A 24,524-nucleotide genomic window follows, 5' to 3' on the forward strand; every position below is an offset into this window, starting at 1 on the left:
GCAATCCTGAGGATAACTTGTTACATCACAATAGATGACTACAATGGACTCTTAAACAACATGGTTCTGAACTGTGGAGTTTCTTATCGAACAGAACTATAAATGTATTTTCTCTTCCTTACGATTTTCTGAATGACATTTTCTTTACTCTAGCTCATTGTTAGAATGCATGTAACACATACCACATACAGAGTATGTATTAATCGACTGTTTATGCTATCAGTCAGCAGTAGGCTCTTAGTAGCTAAGTTTTTGGGCAGTCAAAAGTTATACATGGATTTTCAACTGCGTGGGGGGGGGGGGTCAGGGCCCCTAACCCCCGTGTTGTTCAAGAGTCAACTGTACCACGGTGGCTTTCAAACTTTCGGGCCATGACCCACAGGAATACATTCCACTCAGCAACTCGACACACACGTACACTTACGCACACATCCTCACCCGTGTGGATACAAGCATCATTTCATGAAACAGTACTTTTTCCTCCTATATATACTCTACATACTCTGGTATTTTCTTGATTATTGTTTTCTATTCCACTTCATTTAAACAAAAATGGTAATAGCGATCCATGGAATGGATTTCACAATCCATATGCAGGTTGTGAGCAAGAGTGCAGAGGCTTGGGGGACACAAATCAGAATTTCTTGCCTTGTCTGTCATCAGTTGACACTGCCGTAGCTGTCACCCTAATTGACTCACCCTCAAAGTCAGTTTAGTTTTTTCAACTAGTCCCTTCTGTACATAGCAGGTACTAAATTAAGTGCTGACTGTCCAACTCCCTGCACTTCATTGTGCTTGGCATAGGCGTCCGGATGACATTAGTTTTCTCCCTGCTGATATTTCATAAAATATTTTAGACAAAATTTAGAAAAATATGATGAAAACCTCTGCGTTCGTATTCCACTGAAAAAAAATAATTGGGAATACAGAGGCAGCTCTTGCGTAACCTTCCTCAATCCCTACTTCCTCTCTCCTACCGTGCAGGCATTTTATAGATTTCCTACATACGTATACACACATAGGTTTATTTTCATATAGCATTATATATTTTTTAAGTTTATTTATTTGTTTTTGAGAGAGACAGTGACAGTGTGAATGGGGGAGGGGCAGAGAGAGAGGGAGAGAGAGTCTGAAGCAGGCTCTGCGCTGTCCGCACAAGAGCCCGGTGCGGGGCTCAAACTTACAAACTGTGAGATCATGACTTGAGATAAAACCAAGAGTTGGGTGCCCGACCGACAGTGTTATAATTTATATAAATGGGATCACATCGCATGTACCCTTCTGCAACTTTTTTTCTGCTCAATCTGTTGTCAAGGTTTATCCATTAACTCATTTTAACCATTGACTTATTTTACTTACTTCAACTTTTTAACATTTTTACATTTTTTACATTTTCCTCATTTTAACTGCTGCATATTATTTCACTGTATCGAACTGTACCAAAACTTCAGGTCCGTGCCTCCTACCAATACTCTTTTAGATTTCTTTTCTATTACAAGCAAATACTCAGTGAACATTGGTATGTATCTCTAGTGCACATTCTCTCTTGACTATTTAATTAGATGTTGAATTTCTTAGGAGAACAGGACTGAATACATAAACAATCCTAGCAGATTGCGCTCATCAGTTTCATCCTTGTCCCAGCTTCATATTCTAGCCTGCAGGGATGAATTTGTTTCTGTTTACTTAACAGAGCCTTAAAGAGGGGGCAAGGAGTGAGGTTAAAAACAAAAAACAAAAAATGAAGACATCTGCTTCTTTTTGAACTGGTGATGTGAAGCAAGCTTAGGGAAATAACGGAATGTTCGTGATTTTTAGTAGCTGCTGGGGAGTCTTGACTAAGACCATCACAGGCCTGCCTATCAGAATCTATGGGCAGCACTAACAGTTCTTACCCCCAATTTCAGGAACAAAAGGTTGGCCTTCCCTCGGGTCATTCTGGCTGGTTGACAAACGTTTTCTCTCAAGAAGCAGGTAGTAAATATTTTAGGCTATGCACGCCTTATGGTCTCTGTCACAACTACTGACCTCGGCCTTTGTAAGATTAAAGAAGCCACAGACTTACATAAACTAACAAGCATGGCTGTATTCCAATAAAACTTTATTTATAAAAACAAGAGGTGGGCCAGATATGATGTGCAAGGAGTAGTATGTTGACCGTTGTTCTAATCAGAAGGGAACAGTGTGGACCAGAAATATGTATTATATATATCCAGATTTTAACTTAATCTATGATTTTTCTCCTTTTAGATGGGCAACTATCCAAAAAACCAGTCACATGTAGTCCTGTTGAGAGTGGGGATACATAATAGTTTTATATACTGCCGGTAGGCATGGAAACTGGTACATTCATTTGGTTCAACAGTAATAAATATGTGAGCACCATCATGGGCCACGTGCTTGACTGGATATCACTGGATGTAAAAATAAAATGCATATGCACCCTACATTCACAGGCTAGTGAAGGAGACACATACGGAAATGGCTATTAATTGCTTTAAAAGGTGGTGAAACAGGGGTGGCCAGGGGGGCTCAGTAGATTGAGCTTCCAGCTCTTGATTTCAGCTCAGGTCCTGATCTCACAGTTCGTGGGTTCGAGCAGTGCAGAGCCAGCCTGGGACTCTCCCTCTCCCTCTCTCTCTGCCCCTCTCCGGCTCACTTGCTCTCAAAAATAAATTTAAAAAAAAGTGGTGAAATGGATATTTTGTTAAAACATTATATACTTGTGCATTTATGTATATATAACATATTTACAGTGGCATAAATATATCTGGCCAAGAACAGCAGCAGTAATTAAAAATAAGCAATCACATGACTCCAGTCTACAGTGTCAAACGCATTCTTAATCTCAAGACAGAATATCACGTGGTTTAGAGGCCTGAATCCAGGCCGGAGTCCATCGTACGGACCTGGATTTGAGTCTCAGTTCTGGCACTTACTACCAGCGGGACCTTGATTATGTCTTTATCTTTTTAAGCGTTAGCATTCTCTATCAGTGGAGATCATAATAGTGTTCGCTTTAAAAAGACAACAGTGAACATTACATGAAACAGTACAGGTGAAGCTACTAACACAGAACAGGTCCTAACAAACGGCAGCCAATTACACGTATTCACGCAATAGCATCTGTCGAGCACCTCCCAAGTTCCCAGAATTGAATCCAGATACGGACCTAGGGCCATCATTATTCTTAGGGTCTAATGAGATGGCACCCAAGCTTTGGGTGAGCAGGTAACTTCAACAGGTGCACGGTCCAGCTATATGCAGTAATGGGGACAATTCTGTAGCATCCTCGGCCTCCATCTTCCCCCCGTCGTGGCCCTTCACCCGTGCTCCCTACTTCCACCCTAGCTCTATCTCCTGTGACTCCTAGGAAGCTAGGATGGGTCAATTTTCTGTGTGAACTTGACTGGGCCACAGGGTGGGGATATGCCAGATATCTGGGTACCAGATATTCAGTCAAACATTCTAGGTGTTCTGTGAGGACGTTTTGGATGAGATTAACTTTTACCTTCACAGACTGAGTAAAGCAGATTGGCCTCATCCAAAGAGTAGAAGGCTAGCATAGAATAAAAAAGTTGGGCCTGCCCCGAGCAAGAGAGAATCTTCCTTCCTAATTACTATGAGCTGGGACCCTGGCTTTTCTCTGCCTTCAGTCTCAAATGGAAACATTAGCTGCCTGGGTCTCCAGTTTGCTAACTGCAGATCTTGGGACTTGCAAGTCTTTATAATCATGAGAACCAATTCCTTGTGATATATCCCTTTATACACAAACACACACACAGACAACAAACACAGACACAGACACAGACACACACACACACACACTATTAGCTGTTTCTCTGGAGAACCCTAATATAGAGCAATTCTTACTCTGAACTGCTTGCTCAAGTTATAAGGATGACCAGACTCTAGGTTGACAGTACAGTTATGGTCTGTGTGGCAGCCCCTGGGGTTGTGCAGTGCACACCCTACATGCCTGTACACCATGGCTGTGCTCTGATCTCCCACCTTAACAACCCTTAGGACCCTCCATAGAGACTCCAACTTCCCCATCTCACCTCCTCTCCCAGGGTCATGGACTCAGGCCTCATGAATGTGGCAATGGCCTATCAACTCCAAACATCTCTGACACCTTACCTCCAGGCACACAATGGAAGCCGTCTCCACGATAACCAGGTTTGCACTGGCATGTGAAGGAGCCGGGTGTGTTGTAGCAAAAGGCATCAGGGTGACATTGGCTTGGCTGGCATTCATCCACGTCTGCAAAAGAGCCACAAAGCCCAGGAACAATGAAACTTCTTCTGGAATTCATAGTTTATACAATAATTTAAAAGTTCAATGCACTATCCATTGCACTACAGAGCCTGCATGGTTTATGCGATAATTTAAACCACTTGCTCAGCTCTAGGGGGCTCTGTTTCTGATCTGGGAACAGTGATTGAAAGTTCACCAAACATTAGTCATCTAAACACAAACTCTCTGGGGCGCCTGGGTGGCTCAGTCAGCTAAGTGTCACTTTGACTCAGGTCATGATCTTGAGGTCTGTAAGTTCGAGCCCTGTGTCAGGCTCTGTGCTGACAGCTTGGAGCCTGGAACCTGCTTCAGATTCTGTGTCTCCCTCTCTCTCTGCCCCTGCCCTGTTCATGCTCTGCCTCTCTCTCTCTCTCTCTCTCTCTCTCAAAAATAAACATTAAAAAAAAACCACTCACTCTCCAATTTCTATCTTGTGTATTTATAAATGTGTTTCACTTGGATGATAATGTTTTCATGGAAAATCGAGCATGTAAAAGGGGAAAAAAAAGATTCTTTTGCATATTATATAAAATGATCGTTGTCATCACAAATGAGAACTTTAAAAATGTCTGACAGTTTGGAGACATGATTAACCACTGACAGAAAAACCTCAGAGATCAGAGAAAATTCACATTTACTTTTTGTTCAGTAACAAAAAGAAAGTATCCCAGGGCGCCAGGGTGACTCAGTCGGTTAAGCGTTCAACTCTTGATTTCAGCTCAGGTCATGATCTCAAGGTTCTTGAGTTCAAGCCCTGTGTAGGGCTCTGTGCTGAGTGTGGAGCTTGCTTGGGATTCTCTCTTCTGTCTGTCTCTCCCTTGCTCGCTCGCTCTCTCAAAACAAATAAATAAACTTAAAAAAAAAGAAAGTATTGTATCTCAGAAATTGTATCTCAGAAAGTATTGTATCTTAGAAAAGTTTGGACTTTCAGGAGTACTATATGGTGTATTATTAAGTAATTTTGCAAATCAAGAGATCAGTGTACTTTTTTTTACAGCTATCTTACCTAAAATCATCTTCAAAAGCATCTTGGCAGCCAACAATGGACTGACCTCAGGTCTGAAAGAATTCTGTGGAGACATTCTCTGCAGTCATTTATTTTAAAAGGGGACTTGGTTTTTTCTGGAGCAGAAGGTGAGAGCAGGCCAGGTGAATGGCTACAGACTTACTAAAGAAAAAGCTGGACCTCAAGTCCCCACGTATACAAGGATTATCTGCCTTTTTGTGAAAGACCATCTCTTCAGTTCCTAGCAGACAGCAGGGGTCTAATTGTTGCTTAAGTGAGCAAATCACAGAACACAATAGTAGGTGGGGGCTAAGTGTCTTCCCCAATGAGAACAGCCTCCAAGGAAAAATGCCTGGTTCACACTACCAGAGACAGACAAAATGCAGCCCATTTACCCAACAGAGTTGAAAGGATGATTCTCAGGGTGCACGGGTGGCTCAGTGGGTTAAGTGTCCACCTCCTGATTTCGGCTCAGGTCACGATCTCACGGTTCATGAGCCTGAACCATGCATTGGACTCCATGCTGACAGGGCGGGACATGCTTGGGATTCTCTCTCTCTCCCTCTCTCTCTGCTCCTCCACTGCACTCGCTCTCTCTCAAAATAAATAAACAAACTTAAAAAAAATAGCGTAATTCTCTTAATTTCAGGATGAGTTGGTAATTAGCACATGGAATCTTTTGAGGTTACACAGAGAGAAAAATCAGAGGAGACACGCACCTTGGCAGGCTCGGCCGTCCCCAGAGAAGCCCGGCAAACAGGAGCAGGTGTAGGAGGTCCCTCCCAGGTAGATGCACTGCGCCCGCTGTGGGATGTCACAGTCGTGGAGGCCCGTCGTGCAGTAGTTGACGGGGCGCTGGTCCACAACAGCTACAAACAAAACGTTGACATGGTGTTTGAAGCGAGGCCCCTGAGTGGTCCCAGTGACCTTCTAAGTTCCCTCTCCATCAGCGGTTTAGTCCATTGAGGGGAATGTGCTAGAACCCCGGAGCTCTAGGCATCTTACCAGGTGTCATCCTCTGCTCACCACTGGGTTGAGACCCCCGGACTTCCTGTTGTCTGCCACCTGGCTTCTGCCTCGGATTAGTCTTTGAGGATGGACACCAAGGCTGCTCATTCAGCCCGATACCCTCAGCTTCGCCCCTGGGGCTCTGTCTCAGGCCACTCTCCACACCAGGTTCCCCCAAACCCAGCTTCCCTTTCACCTGGATGCAGAGGTGGAACACCTCTCGGTGTACGTGTGTACGCTCCTGCGGCAGCTCCGTCAGAGCATTTGAAGAGAAGGATCTGGGACTTCCCCAGGGCGTCCCTCCCCTTGGCCCACCGGGCAGGAAGAACACAGACTACGAGTGCTGAAGTCAAAGTCACCCATTTCCCACGAAGGAAGGAGGAATCCTTCCGCCACATGGCTTTGGTAGATCATATGATTTCTCGGAGCCTCAAGTTCTTCCTCTGTAGGAATTACTTCCCACGTGCCAAGCATAAGGAGGCCCAGTAGATGGAACTCTTATTTACTAAAGGGTCCTGATGCTAGAACTCATAGAACGAGGGCTCAGGACGTGGGTGAGTGACACAGAGGCTAGCCAGTAATACCTCACCTTGTGCTCTTCCCTGAGATGGAAGCCAAGGGCTGAGGTCTAGGGCGTATTTTCAAATGGCCGGTTCAGGTTCTCTGGGGGTTCACAAGGTACCGTTTAGCTTCTGGGTTTAAAGCTCTAAGACCCAGGACAGAATCCTGTCCCTTGAAATGTCAGAACAGAACCTTTGCTTCCCTCTGAAGAGGCCCCTGGTGTCTGGATTATCTTAAGGGAGGGCTTTTCCTCTTTCTCCTCCGTGAGCCTTCCCAAGACCCAACCCGGTTTTTCTGGGCTCACGTGCTTTGAGAGGGAGAGCTCTAAGCACTGTTGGAGATATAGAAAGGAGAGGATACTCCTCAAAGGTCTGTGGGAAATGAGAAGTTAGTAAAGTAGTGGTGGATGGAGGTCCGGCCTGTGCACTTGGCACTGAGACTCCTGAAGTCAAGACTCTACGGGACAGGTATTAGCAAACCGAGTCTTGTGGGCCAAAGGGTGGCTAGATTTTAAATTACTGCAAGCGGTCCACAGATTTGTCTGGAAAACAGGAGCCCACATTATACCTACCAAGTCCTAACACATTCTGCTTCCTTGGACCCTCCTGTCATCTCTCACTTCCCCTCATTTCTGTTCTTTTCTCTAGGGTCCCTCCCCCACCCCAACAAATCCTTCAGCCTGTGGTGTGAAGGGGATAGTGTCAACAAATTTAGGGTCCTCAAAAGGTAGGGAAAATACAGGTCAATAGAACAGCCAGGAAATCAGCCTCACTCTGCTTTCTTTCCTCTGTCTCTCACAACAAATCTTTATGTAATTTATAGATTGTAAGTGAGCATTTTATAAATTATATTTGCTCAGGGCCTCGATCTGCTGCACCCTTCTTAACAGAGGGGACACTTGGGGTCAGCACATATGCAATTTCAGTGTTCTCTCCCCGTCATCATCTTCACACATGTATGTGTTTCTATAATCTTCAAGTCATTTCTAGAAAAAGGCAATTTATAACTGAATTTCTTTTTAAAAAAAATTTTTTTAATGTTTTATTTCTGAGAGAAAGAGAGAGAGAGAGAGAGAGAGAGAGAGAGAGACAGTGTGAGCAGGGGAGGGTCGGAGAGAGAGGGCAACACAGAATCAGAAGTAGGCTCCAGGCTCTGAGCTAGCTGTCAGCACAGAGCCTGACATGGGGCTCGAACCTACGAACCGTGAGATCATGACCTGAGCCGAAGTTAGATGCTTAACTGACTGAGCCACCCAGGCGCCCTCTTAATTTCTTAAGTCTAGAAATGTAAGAAAATTGAATTTCTTAAATCATGTTTTTCCTTATGGAAGACCATGTTTCCACCGCAAAACAATTTTCTCCTTAAAGGGGTTTTGAAAGCTGCCTTCACAATTCCAAGTGTTTTCATTCGACTTTTTTCATTTTACAATGAATGAAGCATTTTTTAGTGAGGTTTCAAATCAATTCAAGGGAAAGCGTTGCCACGGTTCCTGACAACCACCGCCCTGCCCCCAGTCCTGGAGGTTTGCCTCGGTTCTCACACAGATGGAGTCTCTAAATGGTCTTGCTGATGATGCTCCTTCAAAGAGAGGTCAGGACAGTCATGGAGAAGAGCAGCTGGCTTATCCCTGCAGCAGAGAAGTAGCTTCCTGGACAGCCCTAAGGAGACCAGAGGGGGCACACCAGGGCGCCTGGCTCTGCTTCCCTCCAAGGCTCTTGACCTTGCAGAGCTGGTAATCTCTCTACAACTCTGATCCCGCCTGTACAACGGATGGGAAGCTACCAGGAGCGGGGGGATACTGGGAGAAGTTTGGGAAGGAGAGAAAAGTGGCTCAAATGGGAATTAAAAATGAACTACAGTCACAAGTAGATGGTACGCTGCGGTTGTACTTTATTAGCTCCTCCATGCGGGAAGAGAGCCCTGGGCAAGGAGGGGGGCCCTGACCTGGAATGAGCGGAGCGATCTGAGGAATGGAGGCTCAGAGACGGTAAGCATGTTCCTCAAAATCCGATGCCTAGGAGTTGACATTTGCACCCCACCTGCCTCGCACCCCATCCTATCCTCCAGCGAGTGTGCACGGCAGAAATGGTCCAAACACGGACCTCACCCCTCACAGCCAGCTACCCCACGAATGCACGCTCCACCACCCAAGTGTAAGTCCAAATGTAATGTAAATGGCGGTGTCATGAAAAAATAAACCTTAGAGGGACACCTGGGTGGCTCAGTTGGTTAACTGTCCAACTCGACTTCGGCTCAGGTCACTACCTTTCGGTTCATGGGTTCAAGCCCCATGCCGGGCTCTGCATGGACAGCACTAAGCCTGTTTCAGATTCTCTCTTTCTCTCTCACACACAAATAAATAAATAAACATTTTTTTTAAAAAAGAAAATAAACCTTTGAATCTCCTTCACCTCAAAAAGCATGGAAGGAAGTGAGGCCAAATACACAGAAATTGTTGTTCTCCATTGAAAAGAAAAAGAAGTAACCTTAGCAGAGCTGAAAGCTTCACTCTGTGCAAAGGCGCCTGGCTTCTCCAAATCCACAGATGTTTGGGTCACATTCAAAGTATGAGAACTGCCTGTTCCCTGCCGCCCTGAAGACATCACCTCGCCCTGGGACCTCGGAGCCTCATCCGAGCTCTGAGACAGAGCAAACAGAAACCACGCTAGGGCTTCGTGAAAAGCAAGGAAGCGGTAAGGAGACGGCTCACTGAGGCCGTAAAAGAAGAATCTGTTTTGAATTGTTGAGAAGAAATGTTGAGTTCAGATGGTCCATTCAGCATATTGCCCTCCAGCCCTGGAAATCTCCACAAATCTCTGAACTTAAAATTGCTGGAGCCAACAGGTCAAAGTGCAGCAGTGGGGGAAAAAGTGGAGAAATCTAAACAATCTGGCTCTTTGTGGTCGGCCTATCTCCATCACCACCCAAATCATCACTGACCTAAGGCATTATTAGTCCGATTCACAGCTTCGACAAGGGTAAGAAGTTATGCTATTACTTGTGGCTTATAAAATCGAGATCCGTGAACAGAATGGCCCCAAATGGAATTTTTTTCTATTAAAAAAACTTTAATGTTTATTTTTGAGAGAGAAAGAGAGAGAGACTGAGCACGAGTGGGGAAGGTGCAGAGAGTGAGACAGAGACTCCAAAGCAGGCTCCAGGCTCTGAGCTGTCAGCACAGAGACCGACGCAGGGCTCGAACCTACAGACTATGAGAGCATGACCTGAGCCGAAGTCGGACGCTTAGCCGACTGAGTCACCCAGGTGCCCCTGAATTTTAGACATTAATCAGGAAAACTTCAATCTAAATCATCTGTCAGATCCTCCCTCCATATGAATCTCAAGACCATTGATTATGGGGCGCCTGGGTAGCACAGTCAGTTAAGTGTCTGACTTTTGGTTTTCGCTCAGGTCATGATCTCACAGTTTATGAGTTCGAGCCCCACATCGGGCTCCACGCTGACAGTGTGGAGCCTGCTTAGGATTCTCTCTCTGACTCTCCATCTTTGTCTCTCTCAAAAATAAATAACTAAACTAAATAGATAAATACATAAACAAATGGTGAAAAAAGTGTAATTGTTTTAAGAAGGATTAAAAAACAATGAAAAGAAAAGGAGTTTTATAAGAAGAAATGTAGTGCAAAAGCTTACAACTGGTAAAGGGATGCTATTACTAGCACAGATAATAACACTGCTTATTCCTTACATACATGACCCTCCAGGTAGTTGGAGGGAAGGAATGAGTCTGATTCATCTTGTAAACTGCTTCCCTCAACAAGAGAAGCCAGCACTCGCCAGGTGCTGCAGGAAGCCAGCAAACCCAGCCAGGATAATCACCTGGGGCAACACCTTCGTCCAGGTGGTGTGGTACTGCACAACATATGAATAAACGAATAAATGCTTTGAAAAGTTACCTACAAAACTTACCCACACACGTCCCCTCGTCTGAAAACTGATAGCCCTCCACACACTCGCAGCGGAAGGTTCCGGGGTGATTATTGCAGATCGCGTGGCTCCCACACACTGAGGGCTGTTCTGAACATTCGTCGATATCTACAACGAATTTTTTCAACATGCAGACATTTAAAAAAACAACTTCTTTCAGTATCACCAGGTATAATAAAATAGAAAGCATTCTGGCCCATGAAGGGATCAATTTTAAAACAAACTGCTCTTAGAGTGCTGATGCATAGGGGCACATGTACCCCAATGTTCATAGCAGCACTCTCAACAATAGCCAAATCATGGAAAGAGCCTAAGTGTCCATCAACTGATGAATGGATCAAGATGTGGTTCATCTGTACGATGGCATACTACATGGCAATGAGAAAGAATGAAATCTGGCCATGTGTAGCAACGTGGATGGAACTTGAGGGTGTTATGCTGAGCGAAATAAGTCGTGCAGAGAAGGACATATACCATATGTTCGCATGTATAGGAGGATTAGGAGGAACTTAACGGAGGACCGTGGGGGAGAAGAAGGGGAAAAGTAGTGGGGGAGAGGGAGGGAGGCAAACCATGAGAGACTCTTGAATGCCAAGAACAAACTGAGGGCTGATGGGGGTGGGGAGGAGAGGTAGGGGGGTGACTGGCACGGAGGGGGGCACTTGTGGGGATCAGCACTGGGTGTTATATGGAAACTAACTTGACAATAAACTATTTAAGGAAAAAAAACCTGCTCTATATTCCAAAAGTAGTGGTAAAAAGGTTTCTTGTTTTCCTGGGCCCAAGTTTCCAGAGAGATGTCAAGGTCCTCCTGCTGTAAATGTGGGCTTCCCATGCCTGTCCTGGGATTCACTGCTGAGCCTGGAGTCTGCCAACATCAGAATGACACACACATGTCACAAAGATGTGGGGACGAGTGTCCAGACCGTGAGTAAGGCTCCTAAACTACTGAACATATGTAAATTCATGCTCCTCAAAAATATTACTTTTCTTCAGCTACAGTTACAAAGCAAAGTCGGACAATGTAAAGCCTGATTGTGAATTTTAGAATGTTACCTAGAGCTTAATGCACTAAAAGGAAAGTCATTAACTCACAAGTCTGTAAATGAGCCAGCCGGGTGATGTTTCCTCACGCGACAACACCAAAGCCACCACATGGGGTAACAAACAACCAAAAAAGCATATGCTTGGGAGCTGGACATACCGAGGTTCAAATCCTGCCTCCTTCAGTTACCGGCTTGTGTGGCCTTGGGCAAGTGACTACTCAGCCTCCGTTTCCCCATTAGTAAATAAGCATAGTACTATTGACCTTGAGGGGTTCTTCTGAGGATGACAGAAAATGGATGTAAGGCAGAGGAGCACCTAGGATTCTCAAGAAATGTAGCTATTTTATAATTTTTAGGGATTCATCCTACACAACCAGACATGGGGATGGATTTGGCCCATTCTAGGAACATGGCCTGCGGATGGCCTCTAGGCATTGGGGTCCAATCTAGAACTAATCCCACAGTGAGCCTGGTTGGCCCGGACAAGAAACCGAGCTGACCTGTCATCACACTGGTTACCTGTCCACTGATGGGCTGAAATAAACACAATCACACAAGGTCTTTCCATCCCAACCTCATTCTCAGAGGGTACACGGTTACTTCCGGCATTTCTAGAACTCTGAGACTTGTGGGCAGATTGCATTATGGCTGAGATCCACCTCTCACACACACCCCCCCCCCCCAATGCCTTAAGGTGAATCTTTCACACTCAGGAGATGAAGCCTTATGTGTTACCACCAGTGATGGATCAGTGCCGTCACTGGTGACACAAATGTCCTGCTGGCCTAGCGGGCACCGCACAAGATAAACCATCTCGGCCACGTCATTCCCAAACCCGTGCAAAACCCCAAAACAAACGGCAGCAGCTTTTTGAAAATATACTGCCACAAATGTTCCCACATTCCCGCGACATGTTTACGATACAAGGTCTCACACAAGAGGATGACCCCAGGCACAGCTGGAAGGCCCCAGAACAAGGCCCCCTCCCCCCAGCAGCCTCCTCCACGAGGCTGGGGTGTGGGTGCAGGGATATTGAGCAAGCGTGGCCTCCGCGGCTCCGTCCGCCAGCTGCTGCTCCAACAACCCAGGAGGAAAAAAAAATCATTCCGGCTTCCACGGTCTCCGTGCGTGACCCTCAGAGGACACTCCCAGCACAGATGTCTGGAGGCCCCGTACAGCCTGCAGGACTGACTCCACGGCTTCGGCGCAGTTGCCAAAGGACAATGGCACAGAAGCAACACTTTTCAATCAAAGGGACAGAACAAAATCACCAGGGGAAGTTTTCCAAGTTCCATTCGGCCCCGGAAGGTTTATGGACAGGGCAGCTGTGGGTTTCGCAAAAGCTACATAAGTGATTAGGAGAGCAGTCAATCCCCCATGTCACGTACAGCTCGTCAACGGGGTGTGTGTGTGTGTGTGTGTGTGTGTGAAGGAGGGGATGATCCCCAGCACAACCTCACCCCCACGAAGGTCTGCACACAGAATCCAAGCAGGGTCACACTTCTTCTTTAGAGCAAGACTAGCAGTTTCTCCATAAAAGCACAGTCCTTACAAAGTGGAAACTCTTCCTAATGCCTAATTTAACCCCCCCCTTCCATAAACTGAGGCTAGGACTTTAATTCGTACTTTACTGGAAACAGTGCATTGGCAATTACTGTCCCTCATAAAATATCACAGCATCTGCTTAAAGTTAATTGTTCTTATTCAATATCTGGTCAAATTCTTCCCTGGGAAGATACTTCGTCTCACACAAATCATTCTCTAACCCAAAAGGAAAATGCTGGCTTACTCTTGTAATGCCTGCTTCTCTTTTTAGTTTTTTTTTCAGAATGGCTACTTTTCATGTATTTTCAACAACTCTAAATTCGTCCCTTTTATAAAGGCCAGGCTCGGGGCGCCTAAGGAGCTAAGCCCCTTAGGACTAAATGTGTATTTGGGAAATGGGAAGGGAAGAGTATCTACTAACTGATCATTGAAACACTGGGAAAGGGCACCTGCGTGGCTCAGTCGGTTAAGCGTCCACCTGCAGCTCAGGTCATGATCTCACAGTTCGTGGGTTCGAGCCCCGTGTCAGGCTCTGTGCTGACAGCTCAGAGCCNCCTTTTTAGTTTTTTTTTTTTCAGAATGGCTACTTTTCATGTATTTTCAACAACTCTAAATTCTTCCCTTTTATAAAGGCCAGGCTCGGGGCGCCTAAGGAGCTAAGCCCCTTAGGACTAAATGTGTATTTGGGAAATGGGAAGGGAAGAGTATCTACTAACTGATCATTGAAACACTGGGAAAGGGCACCTGCGTGGCTCAGTCGGTTAAGCGTCCACCTGCAGCTCAGGTCATGATCTCACAGTTCGTGGGTTCGAGCCCCGTGTCAGGCTCTGTGCTGACAGCTCAGAGCCTGGAGCCTCCTTCGGATTCTGTATCTCCCTCTCTCTCCGAGCCTCCCCCGCTCATGCTGTCTCTCTCTCTCAGAAATATATTAAGAATGTTAAAAAAAATTTATAAAGGCCAGACTCTTTGAGGAGACTTGTTCGGTTTGGTTTGTTAAGTGTCTTGTGTATGCTCAAAATACTCGTTGAGAGATTATCCAGAAGGATCTCTATAGCCTCCCGGTTGAGAAACACACAGAAGCCATTCGGCCAGGCACCAGAGCGCTTGTGAGTTCATCTGGAAACCTGCTCCAAACTACCTTGGAGGGTCCCTCTGCAGCGTCCCGCCAACACCAGGCATTCTTGGGATGCCATCTGCCATTATATCCATGTTACCCAAACTGAATTACAAAGGATCATTCTCTTCTAAGCCATTTTCCGGGTCAAAATAATGCATGAAGTGATTTGCTTCATCCAGTTTCCTATCAACGGCCTCATGTCTCAATGCATTAACACTGGGAGGCATGTTCTAGTGACCCAGAACAAAAAGCAGCCTGACTGGGAATATACCCACATTCCACGGTGCTAATCTGCCAGAGCGAGGACTAACCCCAGAACAAAAGCAGGTCCCCACATGACCACCTGTCTTCCTGAGTGAGCGCATCAGAGAGTTTTCTCTGATAGCAGTAGATTATGCAACGTTGTGCCTTGTGAAGTGAATCAAGCGCTCTTCCTACGATAAGCTCACGTACCAAGAGTGCAAGAATTAGCCAGAGGTTATGGCCCAGCAGCAGCGGGTTGGGGCATCTCCACGCTTTACTAACATCCAGTTGGCTTAAAACTGTTGGGCTCTCTGGGGACCTACTGGAAAACTCTGATGGTCTGAGGCAAGTAGGAACTATGACCCCTTGCTAATGGTATGTTCCAAGGAAGGTGAGCCTCCGACTGAATTCTACCACATTGTGCAAAGCTATCAGCAGGCTGGCTAAGCGATTAGGCAGCCTGTTTCTATAAGCGCAGGTCCCTGCTCTCCGTTACTTCAGATGCTCCCACGAGGACCTCACATAGTGTTTCACTCTGCCAATCTCTCTGTTAAATCAGCACACGAAGTCTGTCATTAATCAGGGGGTTGGATTCCAGACCTAAGGCATCGTTCCCAAATTTCAGGGCTTCTGGGCTCATCAGATTCTTAGACTTGAGTCATTCAAGGGGGCTGCTCATCTTTCTGGCCAAACACGCTTGTGTATGCCGCTCCTGCACTAGCAGAATTTACTACTAGCATTCCTTACATTCATCCGTGAGCCCTCTGTCGCAGATTTCGGGAGCTGTGGTTGAAGCACCTGACATTTCTGCACTAGAGGCCTCTGCTGTATGGACTCTTCACTGAGTCAGGAATTCACTAACTGGTCCTTGGTACTGGACTGCAATTTAGTCACAAACATATCACTATCTAGCTGTCTATGTGCATGTATTAAAAATTAACTTATAATGAGGGGCACCCGGGTGGCTCAGTCGGGTAAGCATCCGACTTCAGCTCAGGTCACGATCTCTTGGTTTGTGAGTTCGAGCCCGGTGTCGGGCTCTGTGCTGACGGCTCAGAGCCTGGAACCTGCTTCGGGTTCTGTGTCTCCCTCTCTCTGCCCCTCCCCCGCTCTGCCTCTGTCTCTTAAAAATAAATATTGTAAACATTCAGGAGGCAGAAGTGAAAGACTCGATCTCTAGAGCAGCTGGACGAAATGAGATGGGGTTTGTGAGGCACCTGACAGCAGCAGCGCCTGGGTTCCTTACAGGGACCGTTATATTATTAGTGTTAGAAACAGTGCTGACTCCAGGTTCCCCTTAAACCGTGTGCTGTGTGGCTTCCTAATGTCTACTCTGCTGCTTGGAGTCCGCGCACTGGACAAGATGGAAGAAAGAGCGGTGCCCCTAACCGGGTGACCGCTGGAACCCCGGGTGTGGGGCTTAACCAGGCTCAGTGCTCCCACCGGCATCTCCCTCACCCACGCTCCCTTACCTCACCCAGGCCTCTGGTGTGCAGAAGTGGATGCCCCCTCCCAGCCCGCTTCCCAGCCCCCCAAAAGTCAGAATGGACGGCCGTACCTGAGCAGGTCCTCCCATCCCCTCGGAAGCCGATGGAGCACTCGCAGGCGAACTGAACCCCAGGGCCAGGGCGACAGGCCGCGTTGGTGTCGCACCCATGAGTGCCGACGTAGCAAGGATTCTGGAGGGCATCGGGAGAGCCGTCTGTGAAGCAGAGACATGGAAGCCAAGTGAGTTTTCAGAAACGCCTGTGGGTGTCCTCCTTCCACAGAAAGGAATGCGTAACTGATGAGCAGGAGAACAGCAGAGGGTTCAGGAACAAGATACCAGACTCCTGTGTCACTAGGGGGCAGTATCAGCAAACTACATCCCTCCAGATCCATGCCTGTTTTTGTAAATAAAGTTTTATTGGAAACAGGCCGCATCCATTCACTTGTGAACAGCCTGTGGCTGCTTTTGTGCTATGATGACAGAACTGAGATCTTGTGACAGACACTGTACAGCTGGCCAAGCTGAAATATTCACTACCCAGCCTTTTAAGAAAAAATGTGCCAACCTCAACGCCTTGAGCTACAGTTGTCAAAGGAGGGAGAAAGACACCCGCCCTCCTGATTTGCGGAACTGCGGAAGGACAAACATGGTCAGCTGGAGAAGTGACCTGGGTGTGGACGAACCACCAAAAATAACCGAAAAAGAGAAAGACCTTAAAACCCAACCCGAAAGATACGGAACCTCTGGGGCCTGGAGACTGGGATGACGTGAAGTCTGACCCCGAGATGTCGCGCTTGCTCTCCAAATGCCAGCTTCTTCCACGCAGCCAGAAGCATGCACAGACCAGACCTCAGCACCAGCGATGTGCTGTCACAGGGCAGAAGGTGTGGAGGCTCCATGCCCGACTTTCATCAGACTGTATTTAGATTTCCTCAGGCCCTGAGCACACATTCCCTCCAAGACTGAGCATGAGCATGCTCTAAGTGCCCTGCTGAAGCCTGCTGTAGCCTTTTGGACAGTCTGCTCCGTGAGGTAACTCAACGAGTTAGCATTCTTCACTCCACCCCAAACAGAACAATGAAGCGGCCTTAGGTTAGCAGAACAGAGGTGCCTAAGTTTTCTAAGAATCATAGATGATGAGATTATTTCGTCTGTAGGGACATATTTTAGCATACTTTCTTCTCACTGAGAGTAAAAGATGAAAAATAGTACGCGAAAGAGCGGAGATACATGTGCGGGCAGGCACACAACGCCCATTCCTACCCCTCACGGGACCGATGGAATTGCTTAGCGCATAGCGCAAGATCCTCTCCTCCTGGTTGTACAGGACGAACACGCTGTCCACTGAGAGTTGCTGGGTGTTGGGCAGGGTCGGCCGGGAAGTGTCATGGGTGCACTCCTGGAAGGTGATGGTTTGGCGCCATTGGTAAGTGTAGATGGTAGAAGGGGTAGCGCCATCTTGCTCAGGCTCCATCACGGTGTACTCCCGCGTAGAGGACGATGTGATCACTGGGATGTGGTGAGGGGGGAAGAAGGGAGACCAGGCAGGGAGACAAAGGAGGCAAGAAGCTTAGTCAAGGGCTTTAAAACTATTGGTAATATTCCCTGCCCAGCTGAGATATCACACGTAACAGGTTACAGAAGATCATTTATTTCTGTACTGGGACTCATTCTGCAGATTTCCCATACTATGATTACAACTATTTGCATTACTAATATTTATTGCTTTTTCTCATCACGTGTTCTTTATAAGTTCTGAAGTCACCCAGAGCCAACCCAGAGATTAAGAGCTGGTGGAAAGAGCACATGCTTGGAAGCAGATACAGCTGAACTTAACACACCTTGCACTACTGCTCACAAGGTGTGTGATCACAGACCGGTTACAACTCTAGTCTCAGTTACTTCTACAACATGGGCTGGGGTGAGAACGACATAATGTATGTAAAATTTCTGGCCTCAAGCAGCCTACCACTATTAAGAGAAACTACTATCTCTGGTACTCATCTATGGAGCATTGAGCACGTGACTAGCAGAGCGCTAACTGCTCAATATTAGTTATCTCACTTGAGATTCAATAAATAGTGGCTGCTATGTATAACCCTAGATCAAGCATTTCTCCTGTATAGAAAATGAGACACTAAATGGGTTTCAGTAACTAGTTCCTGAAAAATTACTAAAGTGCTGTGAGCCAATCTCAACAGAGAAGAGAGAAAGACTTCCCCACTCAGAAAAGCCTCCTTCTAACCCATATGATGAAACTCTCAACTTCCTATTAAAAAAAAAAAAAAGGAATAAAAGGCTCTTTATATTTGTGTGCTCTGATGTAGTTCATAACAAAAGTCAAAGGATAAATAAAAGATTAGTGTAAGCTGCCTGCTGTCCAGCTCCCACGTGCTGTGCTGCCAGAAATACCATCTGGATGCAGGCTGACCACAGACTGGGGTCCTATGCCCCAGCCCCGTCATCCCCAGGAGAGCCCAATCAAGCCACAAAGCCTCGGCAATTAGTACGACCTTTGAGGATGGCAATTTAATAAGAGCCTTCAAAAAGTCCCTATTGTTTGGCTCAGCAGTTCTATTTCTAGGAATTGAATCTTAGAAAAGAATCAGAAGTTTGGTCAAGATTTCTGATGAAGATGGTCATTTCAACTCATTCTAAGATGGGAGAATTGGAAATAACTTAAACTTTAGAAAACAGAATGGTTTAGGGGCAGCGTTTAGCTCTTGATTTCAGCTCAGGTCACGATCTCACAGTTCATGAGATCAAGCCCAGCGTTAGGCTCTGCACTGACGGCGCAGAGCCTGTCTGGGATTCTCTTACTCCCTCTCTCTCTCTGCCCCTTCCACACTGTGCGAATCAGTAAGCTTTCTCATTCTCAAAATACATAAACATGAAAAAAAAAAAAGAAAATAGAATGATTTAAATTAATAGCCATATAATAGTACAGATCCATTAAACAGTGTTTTCAAAGTCTACTGAAAATGAAGATATAATAATGTGGTATAACTGCAAATTTACTTAAATAAAAACTATATACGGAATTGTAGAATATGTACTAGAATTCCATCAATGTTAAATTTCCTGACTGTGTGACTGCTGTACTGTAGCCACAAAAGAGAATGTTCTGGTTCTTAGGAAAAATAGGTGACTTATTTAGGGGATGGAAGATCACAATGACTACAACTTATTCTCAAAAAATATGTATTGTTTACAATATATATATGTATATGCAAGAGAAAAAGTAAATGTGGCAAAATGTTAACAACTGGTGAAGCTGGGTCAATGGCAGATGTAAATTACGCTGTTTTCAACCTTTTTTGTTAATTTGAAATTATTTAAAATAATAGGTTAAAATATAGATATATACGTATGTACGTATATATATATATATATAGTTACACATAGATGTAATATCCATGTTGTACATTATATTCCTGGAGACTTATAAGATCTATGTTGAGATGTTATATATATGTTGGGGTACTATATATATACATATATATATACACACATATATGCAAATATATATATATATACATATATACAAAAATATATATATATGTATATAGACACACACATGCACACACATATGGGGAAAAGGCTGAAAGGAATTCAATGCATTTAAATCTAATAATAATGATGTCCCGGTTTTACCATTATGCTTACTTTACAAGTGGGTACTATGTCTGTAATTAGGGGAAAAAGTGATTTTGATAAGCTAGTACCCAGCTATTTCCTCTCCAAAGCCCAGCCCGGGGCCGCTGCAGCAGTGGGCAGGTCGGAAGCTGGGACTGCCCTCCATCCTCCCACCCCACACCCCCCACCGGCGCCAGCTGCTCACCCCCGGGGGAGTAGTGGTAGAGCTCGGTGTAGGGCTCGATGTGCACTGAGGAGCCGAAAGGGATCTGCGGCACGCGGCCCTCCAGCTCCGTGTTGATGGTCAGGTGTCCATGCTCATCGATGCCGCTGAACTGCTGCTTGATGACCAGCTTGCCTGGGTGCCCCACGAAGGTTACCTCGGCCTGGCGGGTGAACTCGCCTCCTGGAAAGCAAGGGTGGTCTGCCACCTTTGACATCTGGGACACCCCCTCCTGTCGGCCCAAGGCTCCCGGTGCTGCTTCTGAAGGAGGCTCGGACCTCCTCTACAGGTGCTTTCGTCTGATTGGTAGAAATGGAGCTGGGGGACACCGAGGACAGAGTGGGGACATCCGTGTGGCCCAACTGAGGGATGCGTATTGGAGAGACAATTCCCAGCCCCACCACTGCATCGGGATGGGCGGGCTCAAGAATGGTGCTGGAAAAACACAAAGTACCAGCTGCGATAGGTACTAACTGGGTGAACCAGAACAAGTCACCTAACCCCACTGAGCCTCCATTTCTTGATGACAAAGGAGTGATACATGGGGCGCCTGGGTGGCTCAGTTGGTTAAGTGCCGACTTCGACCCAGGTCATGATCTCCCCGTTCATGGGTTTGAGCCCCGCTTCAGGCTCTGTGCTGACAGCTCAGCACCTGGAGCCTGCTTCGGTCTGTGTCTCCCTCTCTCTCTGCCCCTCCCCTGCTCACACTCTGTCTCTCTCTCAAAAATAAATAAGCATTTAAAAAAATTCAAAATATCACCACTTTAATTAACCCGCACATAAAGCAACACCAGCATGAGATGCTGTGCAGGGAAGGACTAGCGTCTGTGGGTCTGACTGCAAAGCTCAACTGCGTCTGCCAAGGGAAGAGCACATGTGCACAAGAACATGAACACCGTTATACGACTCAGGATATACATGCCTGAGGGGCAGAGGGAAGAAATATTAGGCCAAACATTAGATATCTTAAGGGTAGGTGCACCCTTTTCCTAATACATAGTCTTTCCTTTTTTTCTTTCTTCTTTTTAATGTTTTATTTATTTCTGAGAGAGAGAGAGAAAGAGCGTGAGCAGGAGAGGGTCAGAGAGAGAGGGAGGTACAGAATCTGAGCCAGGCTCAGGCTCTGAGGTGTCAGCATAGAGCCCGACGCGGGGCTCGAACCCACGAACCGTGAGATCATGACCCGAGACGAAGTTGGACACTTAACCGACTGAGCCACCCAGGCAGCCTGCCTTTCCTTTCTTAAAATGGCCCCATTTCAGCATGTCTTTATGCTTTGTAACTTTTGGAGGGTTACCCTTGTAAAGCCTAGAGACCCTGATTTCGGGGTGTTTCCTCAATAAAGCCATGGCCGAGGCTCCAGCAAGGGGAGGCAGTGGTGGAGCAAATGAGGGCAGCGGCTGGGCACCTGTGACCCACAACAACAGGCTCCAGGTCCCAGGAGGAGCCGGGGAAGAACAACCTGCACCCAAGTTGTTCTAGAAAAGGGCTTCTAGCATGCATGGGGCCGCTGGCCTCAGCAGAGGCTGCGACCACTCTACAGAAACCTTCTTCCCACCATGTGCCCGTCTGTCCGCTGAAGACTGAGCTTTCCCCAGCAGGGCACAGGCTCTAAGAAGCTCCAAGGAAAGTCAGGTTTTCTAAGACGCAGGGAGATTATGTTTATCAGGTTTAATTTAGCAGCTAGAAATGGCAGGTTCCTTTCCTCCAAGCAGATACTGAAGAACCGTGAAGCATCAGTTCAGATTGGTTGGGAATCTGGAGGCAGGCTTGATAACCAGTGAAACTGTAAGCCCCACACTTTGCGGTGTGAGGATGTATAAAATGACTTCACCTGCTCTGCTGGAGATCTCTAAGTCCCACCCCCGCTCCTCGGCATGAAATCACTCCCTGCTCACAATGCAATTCAAGATAGCTTTAGTTAGTACATGTTAATGAAAAAATGGATGATTTTACCTCAACGTCTTATTTCTGGAGCCACAAAATGTTCCTCGGTGAGTTTTTGCAGACATGAAGTTCCCCTTGCCTTCACCCCCCAGCCCTCCCAGGGCCCCCAGGCACCACTGGGAGGCCCATTAATTGCAATGTCTGAGATAAATTACCGGTGATGCTGAACCCATTCTTGAATCCATCTTGTTCCACCGCAAACATCCATCCAATGATGCCTCCGACGGGGGCCAGAGGAAGCAGAGAATAGCCGACGGTCTCGGGGATGGTGCTGATGGCTGTGTACGAGCGCCCGTGGTTCATCACCACGTAAGAGTGGAGGTCGGTGTTCTCGAAGACAATGGGCACCGGGCTGCTTCCCACCAGAATCCTTCCTTTCACTTTGCCATTGACTCGCTGAGGGGAGCCTGAGCAAGAAACAAAGAAGCCAGCCTTTGAACAAAAGAATAACATGCCCAAGAGGCCCCACACCTATAAAGTAAGTTAGAAATTCCAATGTCCTGGGGTGTCTGGGTGGCTCAGTCAGTTGGGTGTCTGACTCTTGATTTCGGCTCAGGTCACGACTTCATAGTTTGTGAGTTCGAGCCCCACGTCAGGCTCTGTGCTGACAGCGTGGGTCCTGCTTGGGATTCTCCCTCTCCATCTGTCTCTCTGTCCCTCCTTGGCTTGCTTTCTGTGTGTCTCTCTCTCTCAATCTCAAAATAAATAAACGTTTTAGAAAGAAAGAAATTCCATCAGTTATTGACCGCACATATCCTGTTTGTCTTCCTAGAGTACTAGGGACAGGAATTTTCCTACCCAGCTCCTTCGCTTGGTCTCTGCAGAGTTTTCTGCACATAGTTAAGTTCTCAATAAAGTCTGGTGACTAACACTAGACAGAGGGGCTTGCACCTGAGCGTCATCGCCATATTCGGAGGACCTTTCGCTATGTTCAGGTTGCCCAAGCTGTTAAACGGGGTCACTGACAAGCCAAAGCATACTAAACACACACAGTAATTCTGCACACAAATTGTGTCATTACATTGGGGAATGCTATTAAGTTTGGACGACTAATATCAAAAAAATGCATCCCCTAAACAATTACAGAAACGGGCAGGAAAGCCAAGTTAAGGAAACCAAACAAATTTTTTCCACCAAACCTTGAGCCAGAAAAATGTTTCAAAAGTAGCAAGAATCCAACAAATATTTAAACCACAGAACTATTATAGGGCGTGTATACTATGTCAAAATATGTAGCGAACAGTTTGTTATAGCTGAGCTTGCCACCAAATACACTGCTAGCACTGCCAGCTCTGATATTTGGCACGGAAAGAGCTCAGGAGGTTGCTCTTTGAGAATAAGCTCTCATTGTAGGTTCTGGAAGCTTCTCTCAGGGTGAGAGAAGTATAAAAGCCAAGCCTAAAACAAAGGAGTAAAGGCACACCATACCTGGGGGTGGGAAGAGGGATTTAAAAGAAAACAGAAAACACATTTACAGACATTCAAAACCTCCCCCTAAATTAACATGAAAAGTACACATGATTTTCTTTCATTGCTTCAGACAGTATTTAACAAAACTCACTGTATCTCCTTGTGACACAGAAGAATAAAAAAAGTTTTTTAAGCAAATTAAAATAACTGATTTTACTACAGCTATGGCTGGGGGTATGAAAAACAGAAAGCATTTCTGCAACTGAGTTTTATTTAGCCAAATTATGCAAAGCAGTTGAAGTCCCTCATGAAACACAAGGAAAATGGCCGGTGACCAGCGAGGTGAGTTGAGTTGGTGTCTGAAGGGACAAATCTTCAGTATGGTAGGGTTTTTGTTGGTTTTAATTTTATGGACCTAACCTCCCAGACGCCTCACTGTCTGGCCCTCTAGACTTTCACTGAGATTCTTTTTGGGTGCAGAGCTCAGAGCTGATGTGAACCCACAGCTGAAGCCATTTTGGAGTCAGCCCCCCGTGGGTCTGGTGCCCAGAATTAACTGGTGTGCCCCTTATGCTCTACCATCATCATGCTGTGATTTGAGGAGCATGAGGGAAGGACCACCCAAGGGGAAGGGTGAGCAGAACAGACTTCTCCCCGCTACAAACTCTGGTCCACACCCGCCCACCACGGCCCAACTGGACTTTAACAACCACTAGGACACTCAAGTCTGCGAGCAGTGCCATACGGGAGGCTGGAAAGAAACTGAGGAAAACGAGAGGCATTAGGCACAGGCGCAGTCTGCATTATTTCAAAACTTCAGCCTTTGTCCAGAACTAGGGGCAGTTATAAAGATGGGCTCATTTCAAAGATGGTGAAAAAATATAGCACAGGAAAGAAAGAGACCTCACCATGTTAGAAAAATGGGCATTTCCCGAGAACGACCCTTCAGGGAAGGATGACAAAGAATGGGAAGGAGAGATTCAATATGATCGCCCCACAAAGAGTACCCACCTTAGAGATCTGGGTAAAAGCCAACATTTCAAAGCAAGCACG

At 46.3% G+C, this 24,524-nt stretch overlaps 1 protein-coding gene across 1 annotated transcript in view; it reads right to left on the reverse strand.

Moving 5' to 3' along the window:
* Positions 1-24,524, reverse strand: part of NID1 (nidogen 1) — an 85,301-nt gene that overhangs the window by 23,283 nt on the left and 37,494 nt on the right. The window contains exons 6-12 of the mRNA XM_077751698.1: positions 22,217-22,468; positions 20,097-20,297; positions 17,519-17,764; positions 16,325-16,468; positions 10,798-10,923; positions 6,022-6,171; positions 4,141-4,263 (exon numbers count right to left, since the gene is read on the reverse strand). Of these exons, the coding sequence (XP_077607824.1) occupies positions 4,141-4,263; positions 6,022-6,171; positions 10,798-10,923; positions 16,325-16,468; positions 17,519-17,764; positions 20,097-20,297; positions 22,217-22,468 (1,242 nt within the window). The remainder of the gene's footprint in view (positions 1-4,140; positions 4,264-6,021; positions 6,172-10,797; positions 10,924-16,324; positions 16,469-17,518; positions 17,765-20,096; positions 20,298-22,216; positions 22,469-24,524) is intronic.

This window comes from Crocuta crocuta, unplaced genomic scaffold (genome assembly GCF_008692635.1).
Source record: "Crocuta crocuta isolate KB4526 unplaced genomic scaffold, BGI_CrCroc_1.0 scaffold59-1, whole genome shotgun sequence".
NCBI classification, from domain to species: domain Eukaryota; kingdom Metazoa; phylum Chordata; class Mammalia; order Carnivora; family Hyaenidae; genus Crocuta; species Crocuta crocuta.